Below are 14,045 nucleotides of genomic sequence, written 5' to 3'. Positions count from 1 at the left end.
ATCTGCAAGCAGAAGATTTTTTAGACATTATGCAACAAAGTGACTTTCGTCTTTTCCAAGCACGAATTAAGTGCTTTGTTCTGTAAGCCAGGAAATCGCCATTATCGAGAGTGTCAGGATCAGTTCTTGAGAAACTTTTTAAAGGGGTTACAGCTAAAATTAAGGGGTGAAGCCCAAAAGGATTAACCTGTTTTTGCGGGCTTTTGCTGTTCTTACATTAGATTAAAGTGTAAGTGTAAAGTACTGCTGATTGGGGGGGGAAGGGGGGGGTTGAGGAAGCAAAAGGACTGAATAACGAAGTAGGGGTGGGAGTGCGTGGCGGGTTTTTTTTTCGGGAGGAAGCGGGGGAGGGTCTTGCCTGAACGTTGTATTTCGAAGACTATTTTCAGGCATGGCCTTTCACCACCACGGCAGTGCAAGGCGCTGTAAGCCCAGGGTGCAGCTGCAATTGGTGTTTTCACACTTGCACTTTTTTTGGCTCCAAATGCCGCCTCGTGCCCACAACGGGGACTCGCTCGAATTCTGGCCATGCATTGTCCGCCCCACTGTACACGTCAGTGACGTGGCAATTAGTGACACGTGTGCATGGCGGATACATGGATAATGAACCTTTGAGAGTAGGGCGGTTCGAGAACATTTGGGCCATGCAGGATACAAGTCTCGACATCGAAACATGGCTGTCCATGCTGTCTTAAAGGAGACCCTGAGGGCCTCCTTTAAGACAGAATGTAATCATGTCCGCGGAGTTTGCTGACTTCGCCGCTGCCAGGCAGGCAGGCAGTTAGTTTGCAACTTGCGAGGGGCCCAAGGACCCAGAATGATAAGAAAGAAGGGGAGACGTTAATCAAGAAGCAGCCCTTTTGGGCATTGAATATTGAGTCATAGAGGTCACAAATGGACGATTTAAGTAATGCGCCTGCGCCTGTAGATCCTGTTCAACAGAGGGCATTGTCCTGTTCCCGATCTGCAGTATCCTACGCGTGTCAACGTGTATCAAGCCGTGACACGTTGCCTCCTTAGCAACATACAGTTTACCGTCATGGCACTTGGCCCAACTCACATTGCTGACCTGCGTGTACAGCACCATCCATGCACAGGACGGTATCTTCACTTCTACCTACAGAATGTTCGTCCAACGAAACAGGCAACGAACAACAGCAAACCACACGAAAAGAGACGCGATCAACGCCATCCCATTCCTTCCGGGTACCCAGGCCAGCTCTGCCTGCCACTCCACTCAATCTCACCATGAGCTCAACATGAGTCGAGCCGCGCCGCGCCTCCTCGGCTCCCTCACCTTATCCGCTGCGGCACCATGACCGCCCCATCAACCCTGCCCGTCGTAACGCTGACGGCCACAGCCCCGACCCCGACCTCGCTCCTCCTGCCGACCATAATCGCCACGAGCGTCTCCCCCGTCAGCGCCACCGTCACCCTGCAAAACCACTCCTCCTCCCCCCTCTCCGTGACCCTCACGCTGTCTGCCAATCTCCGCCCGCTCCTCTCCCTGGCTACCTACTACACCGCCACGCCGCCGCAGCCATCCCCCGCGGCCTCCGCCAACCTCAACCTGCTTCACCGCTCCACCACCTCGTCGCTGCCTCTAACCCTTCCCCCGCATTCGTCCACCCCTCATCCCATCCACTTCGTCCCCTCGCTCGCCGCCCCCGCCCACGCCTCTCTCACCACCCTCTCCTCTATCTCCGGCCGTCTCCTGCTCCACTTACCCCCTCGCCGCTCCCCCCTCTCCTCGCTCAAGCTTTCGGCCACCCTCTCGCTCTCTCGCCTCCTCGTTTCCCCTCCTTCCCTCCCGTTTGGCCACATCCCCGCCCTCGTCGAATCCACCCAAGCGCTCAACGTACGCAACGTCTCCCCAGTTCCTACCTCCTTCCTACTCTCCGCCTCCTCCCTAGATCTTACCTTTCTGCATGCACGGAAGCGCACCCGGCTGCCTCGCGCGGCCATCCGCGTCCCGCCGTTTGCCTCCCGTCGAGTCCTCTGCGCCGTCCGCCCGCACGCCCCGGGCTCCCTCAACGCCACCGTCGCCGTCGAAGACGTCCACAATCCCCATGCCATGCTCCGCGTCCCGGTCACTGCCGTTGTAGCCCCGCCTGTCGCTGGCGCTTTCGAAACCGACTGCGGGCCCGAGCTTCACTTCGGCGACTGTTACTCTTCGTGCAGCGTCTACAAAGATATTGCTGTCACCAGCAAGACCTCACATCGCATTTCATTGTCGTTTGCCTCGAATAGACGCCAGCAAGTCACGTTCGAGCTGCTGCCGCAATGGAGTTTGGATTCCGAGGCCGTGGACATGAAGAAGGAGCCGGATGCCATGATTACGCCCTGGCGGGAGGATCTCGTTCGCGGAGAGGTTGAGAGACCAATGTCACGGAGCCACCGTGCCTTTTCCGGTGCGCTGCAGTTGCCGATAGACGATGGCGCGAGCAGCGTCGTCACTCGTTACGGTTCCGGGTCGTCGTTGTCTACGCAGCAACAGCCATCCACTTCTGCTGAAGCGATGGACGCAGATGGTAGACTCGTCGCTTCGATCGCGAGTAAGACCCGGCTGACAGAACAGGTCACTTTAGCTGCCGGCGAGACGCGCACGGTGAGAGTTTGGTTCTTGCCGCTCGTCCTTCCCACACTGGATGCTTTCGGGCCTTCATCGGATTTGGACCGCGGCCGCTTGCGCCCTGACAGCTTTCAAATTATATTCAAGCTTTCGTCGGAAGAAAGTCGTGTAGTGGAGGGGAAGGCAAGAGTGTGCGAGTCTATGTTGCGGTTGGAGCGAAACGAAACGCATTTAGGGAATTGTGATGTGCTTACTCAGTACCCTTCATCGGTGAGCATTATCAATTGCTCCGACTTACGAGCCTCTGCCACTATCGATTATGTCTCTCAAAGTGTAGTGGCGGATAATCATGAAATCGTCATTGAGCCGCGGAAAGCTTTTGATGTTGCTTTAACGTTTGTGCCGCGCCAAGTAAACCCGAATTACCACAAGGAAATCACGGTAACGAACAAGAGGAATCCAGAACATCCTAGTTTGGTCTTCACTTTGCGTGCAAATTGTATCGATGGACAAGGGGTTAGTTTACACGCCCTGTTTTACAAAATCCTTGCTCCTACCCAGACAAATGAAATTGACTTTGGTGTAACTGTCGCCAATCACATGGCAATTCGTGCCTTCAAGGTCCGGAACATCACGCAAGGGCGACTCAGGTTGAAATTCAATGGGGCAAAAGGGATAAAGACATACGTTCCCACGCAGAGAGACAACCAGCCGGCGAATGCGTCGGTCGCGCATGAGAACAGCGATAAAATACGTTCGTTCACGGGCGAGAATGTCTCAGACCAGAAAAGCTTGCCTGGGCTAAAGACAGATGCCTGCGATTTTACGGCATTGCGGAATGTAAACGCACTTGTCGAAGATCACATATACTACAAGGGAAACAAATCTGGCAAGTCACTGCGTCTGAAACGACGTGCTGGTTTCGGGGACGAAAAAGTGTGCACACTCAATGAGGGTGAAAGAAAGGCATTTGGTGAATTCAATCACTTGAACTCACTTGCAAGCAACCATCTGGGAAATAGCAACACGGGGCTCCGAACAGTTGGTGAAAGTAGACGAAGTTGGGAATCGTTTCTCAGGCAGCTAACAGAGAGAGATTACGCAATGCTTGATTCCATGCCCATGTTCTTTTCCAACTACGCATCCGAAATGAGTTACTCGGATCGGCAGTTTCGACCTGCTCGTCGTCTGCAAGGTGCTCTACAGGATGGACTACTGGAAGATACAGGCATTGTAACTCTCGGCGCCGGCGCGGAGCAGCTACTCGTTGTGACCATGAATCTATGTGACATGGATGTCAAGGGCAAGACGAAGACCAGACCGATTGAGAAGGAATTGACTGTACAAATGCTAGAATTTGATCATACGCGGTTTTCAGACGCCGCACCCACGAATTCCAAGGAGGTGAATCGGATGGCAAGGCTTTTTGAGGTTGATGGTGACTCTATGCCCCGTGCATTGATTTTAACAGTACATGCCTGTAAGAGTCGGATGAAAATTGCTCCATTAAGTCAGCTGAACTTCGGGCGCATCGCTTGCGGTGAGCAAAAGGACAAGACGTTTTCGATCGTTAACTTGTCTGAAGCACCGCTTTTGTATGAAATCAGGAAGGCTAATGCTGAATCTAGTGACCAGTTGCGATTCAATCTCGGGAAGGGCACCCGCGGAGTAGTGAGACCGTACTTGTCCAAGACTGTTCCTTTCATTTACACTCCGACGATAGAAGGAATGTTCGAAGAGAAAATTGTCATAGAAAACCGGCTAGATCGTTCTGCGAACTGTGAACTTGTTGTGAAGGCAGCGGTTGCCAAGGCTCTACCCCTGACATGATGCGAGCAAGCATCGCAGTACTGCCGCACTTTCCGTTTCCATCTTTTTCAAAAAAAATACTGAGAATCAGACTGCACTGTTCATGTCACATGTGGAAAGGCGGCACGAAACAAAGAGGGAGTGAAACTTGAGCAACAGCGGTTGTATATGTACAGTATGTCGTGCACAGAAGCGCGTGAAGCAACACGAAAGACGTGGTGGGGTTCGCGTGCGGCAGAGGATGCCGGGCGGGAGGGATGAAAGGGCCGAGCGCAGGGCCGAGTTGCGCCGACCGCTGAGGAATGAGTCCTGGAGGAAAGGGTAATGGACCAGTGGCATTGGACCTCTTCCCTCATGTGAGGCAAGATGTCCAGATCCAGAGCCTGTGAAGTTCACGGTAACCTTCGTCAGTGCTCTTGCGCAACTCCAGGATAGAGTTTATCCTCTATCCGATCGACATCGCCACTTTTCCCAAGAGCCTCGAAGGCACCCATTATTGAACGTAACAGCTTTTACAACGTCAAACGTGCGCATTACCCCGCGGCACAAATTGGTAACATGGCAATAATACGATGCATAAAAAGCCAACGTGCAAGTCTTGGCCGCAATAGAGGGTATTGTCTAAAGTCCCCGGTTCATGAAGAATCATGAGGTTTTATTAAAGTTTCTGCATGAAAAACATGGACTTGATAACGCTGGTATCTTGCTAATCTCCTGAGTGAGGGCCATTCCATTCATTGTGATTGGCAATCATGCAATCACGCAATCACGCGATCACGACATTAATTTAACGTCGTTCTGCAAGTTGGAGCACAAGATTACCCATCGTACGACGTCTCTTTCTTCGACCTGACATATGAGGAACGGTGGTGCTGTCGTCCGATAACCAACCACAAGGGAGCAGGCACCATTTATTGACGTGATTGCGTGATTGCCAATCACGATGAATGGAATGGCCCTGACTGTGAAAAGTCCCAAAAATCTCCTTGCGAAGTACTGTATCCCTGTCCCTCCCAGTCTCGCAATTCCTTACCCCCGCCGCTGCGCGCAACGAGCGCGGCTACTTTCTAACCTCATCTAACCGTTCCACCACAGAATCAATGAGGTGGGCACTTGCGCTTTTCGCGCAAATACCACGATTTCTTGGACTTCAGCATACACGCCTCTTCGGACAAGCAAGACGAGTGTCTGCTCGTCCCTCAGCACTCGTAGATCCGGCATGGGTCCTGAGGCGCATGCCGCATGTATCAATTCTAGATGCGTCTTGGTACATGCCAAAGCTAAACCGTGACCCAAATACCGAATTTATCGACGAGCGCATACCGGGTGCGTTCGGGGCCGCAGTAATATTCTGAATTATCTGAAGCATCACGCGAACTTATGCTGACAATCTCTCTCGTTACAATTGGTGAGAAGGCGCTCGGCGGTTTGACATTGATGGCCCGGGTCTTGCGGACCTAAACAGCGATCTACCTCACATGCTGCCTTCGCCAGAGGACTTCACAGACGCTGTCACCAAACTTGGAATCCGGAGAAACGTGCCGGTTGTTATTTACGCGAAAAAGGGCTTTGTGGGGGCCGCGCGCGCATGGTGGATGTTCCGCGTCTTCGGGAAGAATGACGTATTCCTTCTAAATGGAGGTCTTGAAAGTTGGAAAGCAGAGGGCCACGAGGTTGCAACTGGACCACCCGCACCCACGATGGAGCCGCTTATAGAAACTGAAACGCCGATGGTGGCGACGAAAAATGAGCAATTAGTCAAATCAATGCAAGATATGCACACACTAATCAAAGAAAACAGTGGTGTCATCATTGATGCCCGGTCCAAGGGCCGCTTTGAAGGCACTGCTCCAGAGCCCAGGGAAGGGCTCATGGGCGGGCACATGCCTGGCTCGTTTTCTCAGCCGTGCGACCAGCTTACAAGCGCAGATGGCAAGCTTTTATCAGTGTCTGAGCTTCGGACCGTACTGGCAGAGAACGGCATTGACAACAGCATTCTGACAAAATCACCCATTGCACTAACATGTGGGAGTGGTGTCACAGCAGCGATCGATTGCGTTGCACTTTACGAGCTCGGTTTCGATGCGGCTGTGTATGATGGGAGCTGGAGCGAATACGGCAGCCATCACGAGAACCCCGTCAACAAGAAGTGAAGCACTCGTGGCACAATGTGTATTGATTTTCGCTTTCTCATTCAACGTCGTAGCCTGTCGCTTCGTCAAACTTGAGTTCCGAAAGCTTGTCTCGTTTAACTTTGCGACGCTGCAAAGCTTCCAAGCTAAAATCTTCTTCTTCCTCTTCAACCCGCTGATCCTCCTACTCTCTCTCTCTCACGATGCAGTGCCAAGTAATCACTCTGCCAAGTCAACGTCGTAGCCCCTTGATTCGTCAAATTTAAGTTGAGAAAGCTTTCCTCTTTTGACCTTCCGAAGCTGCGAAGCTTCCAAACTAAAATCTTCTTCCTCCTCTTCTACCCGCTCAACTGCTTGGTCTCGTTGTTTTTTAGGGACCAAATCATCGCCATTGGTTTTTCGATTCTTCCTCTTTTTTCCTTTCTTGCTCTTCGCATGGAGTGCCTGGCGACGTTCTGCCCTATTCGCTACGGCCACCTTGATTTTTTCTTGGCGGTGGCGCTCTCGAGTCTTGTCTTTGTAAGGTATATCGCGAATGGTGATGCTTTCGTCCTTCTTGAACGCAATCTTTGATCGCAGCCGCTTAAACTCATAAAACCTGGGCAATCGGAGTAAGCCAAATGAGTCAATAATACTGCTAATGTCAATATCATCCATCTTAAGAATGTAGCCGCATTTGTGTTCTTTGTATGCACGGATGTATGACAAAAATGCGGCTTCAGACGCTTCCAGAATGGTACGGTCTCCTAACGTCGCCTTTCGGACTACTTCTGCTACACGGGTGGTGAGGTCTCTCGTATTCAACGGACTTGGTGATATCCCCAATTCGCTAAATTTCGAAACTGGGCATCTTCGCACGAAAAGGAAATCGGCGTATGTGTCTTCCGACGGGGCTAGAAACAGTAGTGCATTTCCCTCACGGCCAAGTCGGGCAGTGCGTCCAACTCGGTGGATGTAAGCGTCAGGGTCCTGTGGAGGGTCGAACTGGAGAACCCAGTCCACATCCGGAATATCAATGCCTCGCGCAGCGACGTCGGTGCATAGTAAGACGCCATTCTTCGATGAAGCAAACTTCAACATGGCTCTTTCGCGTTTGGCTTGGGACATTTTGCCATGCAGTGCGCAGATTGGCCTCGGGGAAGGGGATAGCGATTCTTCAGAGGACGTGACATCTTTGCTCGCGACCTCTAGTATCTCGGCGAGAGGTAGCCGAAGGAAATAGTCCACAAACGCACATGTCATGAGATACACGATAAATTTTTGTTGTGGGTGACTGGCCAGAAGATATGCCATGTGCGCAAGTTTTTCGCGAGGCGAAACAATATGGTACCGGCATTGCAAGGAGGCAGGCGTTCGCTGCCGCTTCGCTGTAGATTTGGAATCACCATCTTGCCCGGTTCCATTGCGCATATGTACTTTGATGGCGACCCTGACCGGGTTTCTCAGCCCAGCGCGAGCAAGCGCTTCTACCTCCGCAGTCTGAGTGGCCGAATAGATTCCTGTTCTTCTTTGACGAGGCAATCGTGTTAAAATGTCCGTGAGCGTTACTGAAAACCCCATATCCAGCAGCCGGTCTGCTTCGTCTAAGACGAGAACTTCAAGTTTTGCAACATTCAGAAAGCCTTGGTTCAGAGCCGCAGCGAGCCGACCTGGCGTGGCAATCAGAACGCGGAAATCTCCGCGAAAAGAATCGTCCGGCGCTGCAGACGCTGTTCCACCTCCAATCAGCGGGACTGGAACAAGGTCACCAGGTAAAGCGTCGAAAAGATGCTTGGCAACTGCATGCACCTGTGTAGCCAACTCACGAGTCGGCGCGATGACAAGGGCCCGAACAGCGCTTGACGGTTTCGCACGCTTCTCGAAAAGAACGGTTTGTGCAATTGGGACAAGGTAGGAGAGTGTTTTCCCAGATCCTGTCTCGGCTTCCACACAGACGTCCTTCGAAGATAAGAGCGGAGGAATAGCAGCTGCTTGAACTGGCGTCATGCGCGGAAATGACAGCGTATTTGTCAAAGCTTGCTCAATAGTCTTATCCAAGGAAGCACCTTGGAGTGCAGTCCATTTCCCGGCCGTCGCCATGGCGTCGCAGCAATGTGATTTCGGAAGTGAGAGTCTTAGGTTTCGTACTAACGAACATAACCCAGGCAGAGGCTGCTTGGAGCAAAATGCGCCGCCGCTGAATTGACCACCGAGAAGAAGAAACGATAGAAATTATTGCTCAAAAAGTTGCATTGCTGTGATGGGATCGACACTCGAGTTATCCTATCGTCACTCTTGCTCCGACAGTTGAATGCTACAGCACAGAACAGTACAAGTGCGCCTCTACTGTATTATCTTAAGGTTGCAGAGGCTCTGACAGGGTGTTGGAAAAGGTGCGATATCCGTGAGACTATCAACCCTTACCAAATTAGACTTCTCTCCCTGCTTGCGTCAAGTGTATGTAGGGTCTGACTTCGCAAGAAGGGAACAATTGGTCCTGAGCAAAAGAAAATAAGGTCATTGCACAATGACACAATCATCATCAACAACGGAACAGCTGGAGCCGCAGAAAATTCTTTTGGAACTGACTTGCAAGGTAGAAGCTCTGGAATCTTCAGGTAAATTTGTTCCGTCTTCAAAAAGCAGACGTCCCGAGGCTGCGACAGATCCGTTTGCGCTGCGAGTGTTGGTCGCGGCGACTGCTGCTGGTTTCACGAAAACACTATTCACACGTTGCCCTGACGAGTATTACTCATGGCCACTCGAGAAAAGACGCGGCTTGCTACGTGGAGCTAGCTTGCATCACCTGACAAAATCGATAGTATTGCAAAACACTCGTCACGACGGTGATCATAACCCAGATGATGTGCTTCGCTCCAAGTTTCTTTGCTGCGTCGTACCGTATTCAACCAAAATCAATTCAGATGCACTTCGCGATGCTGTGCGGAAGCTTTTTGGAGAACGCGGTTTACAGGTCCCCAGCGCTCGCCACTTCAACTACAGGCTTGCTGAAGATTGCATTGGTGTGACAGGGTACGAGCCTAACGCTGTTACTCCACTCGGCCTCAAAACGAGAATGCCAGTCGTGCTCGCAAAGCAGATTGCTCAGCTGGATCCCCCCACCTTTTGGCTGGGAGCTGGAGAAGTGTCGCTCAAGTGGCGTGTTGAACTTGACGAATTTGTCTCTGCCTTCAATCCTGTTGTCCTTGATTTTGCGATATCTGAAGAAAGCTAACGAGTGCTCATCGCCATTCGAAATGAGCAATACCTCTGTTACGCTGCTTTTCCTGAGTTTCTACTACATTATGAAGCACGACGGAAGAGTAGGAACATTTTTCTGTGGTGCGTTTGCTGGAAAGGCACGACAAGCTTAGATAGGCCAACTGCAATACTTCATCATTTTTGATCTGGTTTATCAAACAAATCATCGGTGTACAATGGGTAGGAAGGAGCCTAGGGCGAAACTGCGCATAGAAGCTTAGACTGCTAGTTTAAGTTGCTATCCGGATCACTCCCGTAAGCCAAAAGTGGCGAATTTAAGACTTCGGTCAATCGAGGTTCGACTTTTTCCCGTACAGTCACAAATGCGTTTTCTTGATAAACGACATGGGTCTTCAGGCTCATCGTGAACCTGTCCATGTACTGTCGGAAACACAAAAGGCGTCGGTGAGCCGATCAATAGGGTTCAAACACAGAAATTTTCTCTGGTGTGCGAAATGAAGAAGAGAACGATGTACAGTACAACGCTTGTTCCGCGGTGGGAAGAAAGACGCTGTCTGGCTACTGATCCTCAGTGATTTTGACCTCGATTGAGTTTAAGTCGCCTGAGCTTCGGTACTTGCAACAACTCTGCGAATAAACTGGGCCCCAAGAAGCAAAACGGGAAGCCAGCAAAGTCATTTTTTAATAATATCAAAATATACTTGAGCGAAACCAGGTACCCTTGGTACTGTACTGATGAAATTGATCTTTCCGGCCAAGCTTCCGTCGTCCCCCTCTTTTACCAAAAGGTCCTATTTGACGTCACCATACGCAAACCACAACTTTAGCAAGCCATCGTGTGTAACTGGTCTGAGCTCCTTCGCTCATCTCCAAAACTAGTTGAGAATTCAGACGTTCAGGATCGCGAGAAGACATGGGTGGAGACGTTGGAAAGAAACGAAGGCGCAATGGCAACCGTAATCGCCACGACCGCAACAAGTTTCGCAGGACCATAAACTCGACGCAACACCGAAAGGATCTGGGATACGGGCTGCAAGGAATTCTCATCAGTTGCACTCCTCGTCATGAAAACCACGCATTCCGGGAGGCCGTCATCATGCTTGGGAAGTATTGCGAGAACAGTGGCGAAGGGAAAGCGGATGATATTTCTGCAGCCGCGCACCATAGTGGCGGTGAAAACCAAAAAGAAGCCCCGGAAAAGAAGGAGGGAGAAGGGACGAAAGGAGACTCTGAGAACAAAGAGGGAGAAGGGACGAAAGGAGACACAAAGAAAAAAGAAGAAGAGGGGATTAAAGGAAACTCTGAAAATGGAGAAGAAGATCTCTCAAAGGCTTTACAGGCTGAGCTAAAAGAGATTCGAGACCCCAAGCAAAGACTTTTCACTCGCATTGATGGCGGAGTCAACGGATGCATCTTTATTCAAATCAATCGACCCCACGTTGACTTAGAGAATGTAGTAGAGTGTGCACTGAAGGATGCACGTGCTTCTGGGTCGCCAAATTCGAGGCATTGCATCCGAATTATGCCTATCCACAGCACTTGCTATGCGAAGCCGGAAGATGCCGCGAAAGCCGCAGTGGAGATTGTCAAGAAGCATTTCCCGCCTATGGTGGCAGAAGGCAAACCTGTTTCCTATGCTATATCATTCAGGTCAAGACTGAACACGAGCGCACACCGAGAGGAATTTATAAAAGTTATCGCAAAAGCAATTGAGGAGTGCGAACCGCGATATAAGGTTAATTTAACTTCTCCTGATGTCACCTTAATAGTCGAGGTTATGAAGACGTCATGCTGCATCGGGACTTTCAGGCACTACTACCAACTTGCAAAAATGAATCTGAGAGAAGCCGCGTGTCCCTCAAAACCGAAGGAGGAAAAGGAGAAACAAGATAAGGAGAAAAGCCTTTTGAATGCCACAGAAGCCTCTAAAGGTATCGCCAGCGAAAGTGGTGCTGCAAATGACACTGAAAACTCTGTACTTGCGCCCCAGAATGTAGAAGGTTTGAAAAAAGAAGCGGATGGGATGGAGAATCCGCACACGGAAGGCAGAAGTAGAAGTCCGAAGCTAGCCCCTGAATCTTCAAACCAAGCACCCGCAGATCAGAGCCACCCTACCACTCCGAAAACCAATACTACGATTGGGGTTAAAGCAAAACTTTCAAGTGGTAATGAAGCTGCTCCGGCGACAGCCCCCCCGGAGGGCACTAACACAGCAGACGGTGCGCAATCCGGATCTGGGACCAGAGATGCAAATACATAGGAGGCCCCTTGTCATGCTAATTGCATTGGTTCACTCTTCGGGAGAATCCTCAGGAATAACTGGTCTTGTCGTGTTTATAAAAATCTACTTCTACAGTATCATAGAACCCTGCGTCGGCTACGACATTGCAAAGACGTGGGCTAATTCCCCACATGCTGGTAACCTTCCCTTGAGCGCTTTCGTTCAGCCTTCAACTCTGTCTCACCCAGGTGTTTGAGATAGCCTTTTTCTTCCTCTACAGACGTCCGGGAAGGCTCGACATTGTGACAGTCAATGTAAAGCTGCAGTTCATCCTCCTGAAATTCACTACCTACAACTATCAAATGGGCAAACTGGGAGCCGCCTACTCGCATATCTCAAGCGTCCTCTCTATCAGCGACGTCTTTCGTACTCCTCTCGTCGTCGCTTCTTTTCCTTCCTCCGTTGAGCGTCGAGTCTTAACTCTCGTCGATCTTCAATGGCGGCCAGACGAGCACTTTCTTCCTCCTCCCTATCCAGAGCTTCGATACCGAACAAGTCCTCGTCGTTGTCGTCATCGTCGCCATCTAATTCGTCGCCCCATTCCTCGCTATTGTATCCCATGCTTCGATCATCATAACGTGGCTTCTTTGGTCTCCGGTCGTCCCTCGCAGATCGGTCGTATTTGCGGTCGGACACTAAACGACGCTCGGCAGGACGTCTATCTCCGGATCGCCGATCAAGACTGCGTCGATCATCATCCAGTGCTCTCTTTCGCTTTCCAGACGGCATAGGTCTTCTTTCAGGAGAGCTGCTCACGGACCGTACACGGTTCGTTCTCGCTGGCTTAGCACCACCCGTTGCCGCAAGAATTGACTGCCTTAACGCTGCCTTCTTCTTGGCTATTTCGGCTGCGCCAAGTGCTTCTCGTTTCGCTTTGGAGACTTTGGTGATGCCACTGTTAGACGCGACACCCAAACGCGATGGTTGTGCGGAGGACGAACTTGCTTTCAGATGCGCTCTCTCGCTCGGGGTGAGGGCATTCGTAGGAATGTCAACAGCAACCCAGTCCTTTTCTGTAGCCTTCAGACGCCACACGTTCGTTTCCTTTTGGTTGACTCCCCTGCGCTTCATTTCGGCCGCCTCCCTTGCAATTTCCTCAGCCTCCTTCAAGCGTTTTTGCCGTTGGGCCTCATGCTCTGCGTGAATCTTCTCCGCCTCCTTTGCAGCCTTTGCCGACTCCTCCTTCATCTTCGTGACGCACTTCAAGTCAATACCCACGAGATAATCATCTCCAAACAAGTCCGAATAGTCGCTCGTATGGGGCACGTTAATCTCCTTCTTCTTATCCCGCCTTTCCACAAACTGCATGCCCTTCATGGGCTTCGGCGGGCCCGTGTTCTTCCTCTGCCTCTCTCGTGCGACCTCGCGCGCGGACCTCTGCGCGGACGCGGCGCGCAAGCGGGTGGCGGCCTCCTCGGGGGTGACGGCCCTCTTAGCGGCGGTGGCGGTCTTCTTGGGCGTGGAGCGACGCCTGGGGATGCGCGGCTTGGGCCCGCTGCGCGCCATCAGGCGGTTGACGCCCTGCTGCGCGCGCTCCCTGTCGCGCTGCGCGCGCTCATCGGCGGCGCGCCGCCGCGCCGCCGCCTCCGCAGCCGCGCGTCGCTTCTCGGCCGCAGCCGCCTTCTTCTGCCCCTCGGACACGCGGGCGAGAAGCCCGAGCGCGAAATCCATGGCGTTGGCGCGCGTGGGGCCGCGTTCTCTGGTGCAAGAGAGAGACGCAGGGGGCGCCGACAGAGGCTGGTGGTGCGGAAATAAGCTCGGTTTGGTGCGCGGCAAATAAAGAAATGCGTAGAACGCTCACAGCCTTGTGCAGCACTAGCCGTTCAGGCCGCGAATGCAAGTATCGCGTCTCAAATGCGATATTCAAGCGTTGGAGGCGGGGTCAAGAGGCGGTCCTGAACACGAGCAGAGCGGACGCCAAAAAGGTTTGAAGAATTGAAAATGGAGGGCAAGCTGCGAGGAAAAGCAGTTGAAGTGTAGCAAAAGAATGCAAAATCGGGCAGGAGTGACTGCGGTTGCACAAGAGGCGAGCACCGTCAAAAGGAGTGCT

General features: G+C 51.8%; 6 protein-coding genes; 4 read left to right on the top strand and 2 right to left on the bottom strand.

Annotated features, from left to right (window-relative positions):
- The first annotated feature begins 1,315 nt into the window (after positions 1-1,315).
- CHC_T00008156001 (hypothetical protein) lies at positions 1,316-4,989 on the top strand. XM_005711999.1 is given in 2 exon segments: positions 1,316-4,402; positions 4,403-4,989. 1 exon segment carries the CDS (start codon positions 1,316-1,318, stop codon positions 4,400-4,402), a length of 3,087 nt encoding a protein of 1,028 aa, XP_005712056.1. The 3' UTR covers positions 4,403-4,989.
- Positions 4,990-5,237: 248 nt separating this feature from the next.
- On the top strand, positions 5,238-6,848 carry CHC_T00008822001 (3-mercaptopyruvate sulfurtransferase). XM_005711998.1 is given in 4 exon segments: positions 5,238-5,258; positions 5,437-5,707; positions 5,795-6,534; positions 6,535-6,848. The coding sequence occupies 3 exon segments, from the start codon at positions 5,238-5,240 to the stop codon at positions 6,532-6,534; spliced, it is 1,032 nt and encodes a 343-aa protein (XP_005712055.1). The 3' UTR covers positions 6,535-6,848.
- Positions 6,849-6,851: 3 nt separating this feature from the next.
- On the bottom strand, positions 6,852-9,013 carry CHC_T00008155001 (hypothetical protein). Its single transcript, XM_005711997.1, has 5 exons — positions 8,927-9,013; positions 7,930-8,667; positions 7,745-7,869; positions 7,293-7,645; positions 6,852-6,973 (listed from the first exon to the last, which is right to left on the bottom strand). The coding sequence occupies exons 1-5, from the start codon at positions 9,011-9,013 to the stop codon at positions 6,852-6,854; spliced, it is 1,425 nt and encodes a 474-aa protein (XP_005712054.1).
- Positions 9,014-9,019: 6 nt separating this feature from the next.
- Positions 9,020-10,053, top strand: CHC_T00008154001 (hypothetical protein). XM_005711996.1 is given in 2 exon segments: positions 9,020-9,727; positions 9,728-10,053. The coding sequence occupies 1 exon segment, from the start codon at positions 9,020-9,022 to the stop codon at positions 9,725-9,727; it is 708 nt and encodes a 235-aa protein (XP_005712053.1). The 3' UTR covers positions 9,728-10,053.
- Positions 10,054-10,627: 574 nt separating this feature from the next.
- On the top strand, positions 10,628-12,077 carry CHC_T00008153001 (hypothetical protein). XM_005711995.1 is given in 2 exon segments: positions 10,628-11,974; positions 11,975-12,077. The coding sequence occupies 1 exon segment, from the start codon at positions 10,628-10,630 to the stop codon at positions 11,972-11,974; it is 1,347 nt and encodes a 448-aa protein (XP_005712052.1). The 3' UTR covers positions 11,975-12,077.
- Positions 12,078-12,346: 269 nt separating this feature from the next.
- CHC_T00008152001 (hypothetical protein) lies at positions 12,347-13,303 on the bottom strand. Its single transcript, XM_005711994.1, has one exon. The coding sequence runs from the start codon at positions 13,301-13,303 to the stop codon at positions 12,347-12,349; it is 957 nt and encodes a 318-aa protein (XP_005712051.1).
- Positions 13,304-14,045: the final 742 nt, after the last annotated feature.

This window comes from Chondrus crispus, genomic scaffold (genome assembly GCF_000350225.1).
Source record: "Chondrus crispus Stackhouse genomic scaffold, scaffold_95, whole genome shotgun sequence".
Taxonomy (NCBI): Eukaryota; Rhodophyta; class Florideophyceae; order Gigartinales; family Gigartinaceae; genus Chondrus; species Chondrus crispus.
The sequence above is the reverse complement of the archived record's forward strand: the minus strand, read 5'-3'. Positions and strand labels throughout refer to the sequence as shown.

Bases quoted from the DNA above. Each gene is read 5' to 3' on its own strand.
- CHC_T00008154001 (XM_005711996.1), top strand. From the start codon at position 9,020: ATGACACAATCATCATCAACAACGGAACAGCTGGAGCCGCAGAAAATT.
- CHC_T00008152001 (XM_005711994.1), bottom strand. From the start codon at position 13,303: ATGCAGTTTGTGGAAAGGCGGGATAAGAAGAAGGAGATTAACGTGCCC.
- CHC_T00008822001 (XM_005711998.1), top strand. From the start codon at position 5,238: ATGAGGAACGGTGGTGCTGTC. The intron at 5,259-5,436 runs GTCCGATAACCA...GCGCGCAACGAG, and splicing joins TGAGGAACGGTGGTGCTGTC to CGCGGCTACTTTCTAACCTC. The intron at 5,708-5,794 runs GTGCGTTCGGGG...ACAATTGGTGAG, and splicing joins TATCGACGAGCGCATACCGG to AAGGCGCTCGGCGGTTTGAC.
- CHC_T00008153001 (XM_005711995.1), top strand. From the start codon at position 10,628: ATGGGTGGAGACGTTGGAAAGAAACGAAGGCGCAATGGCAACCGTAAT.
- CHC_T00008156001 (XM_005711999.1), top strand. From the start codon at position 1,316: ATGACCGCCCCATCAACCCTGCCCGTCGTAACGCTGACGGCCACAGCC.
- CHC_T00008155001 (XM_005711997.1), bottom strand. From the start codon at position 9,013: ATGACCTTATTTTCTTTTGCTCAGGACCAATTGTTCCCTTCTTGCGAA. The intron at 8,668-8,926 runs GTCTAATTTGGT...TTTTGCTCCAAG, and splicing joins TGACGCAAGCAGGGAGAGAA to CAGCCTCTGCCTGGGTTATG. The intron at 7,646-7,744 runs GTTTGTGGACTA...CCCTTCCCCGAG, and splicing joins GTGTATCTCATGACATGTGC to GCCAATCTGCGCACTGCATG.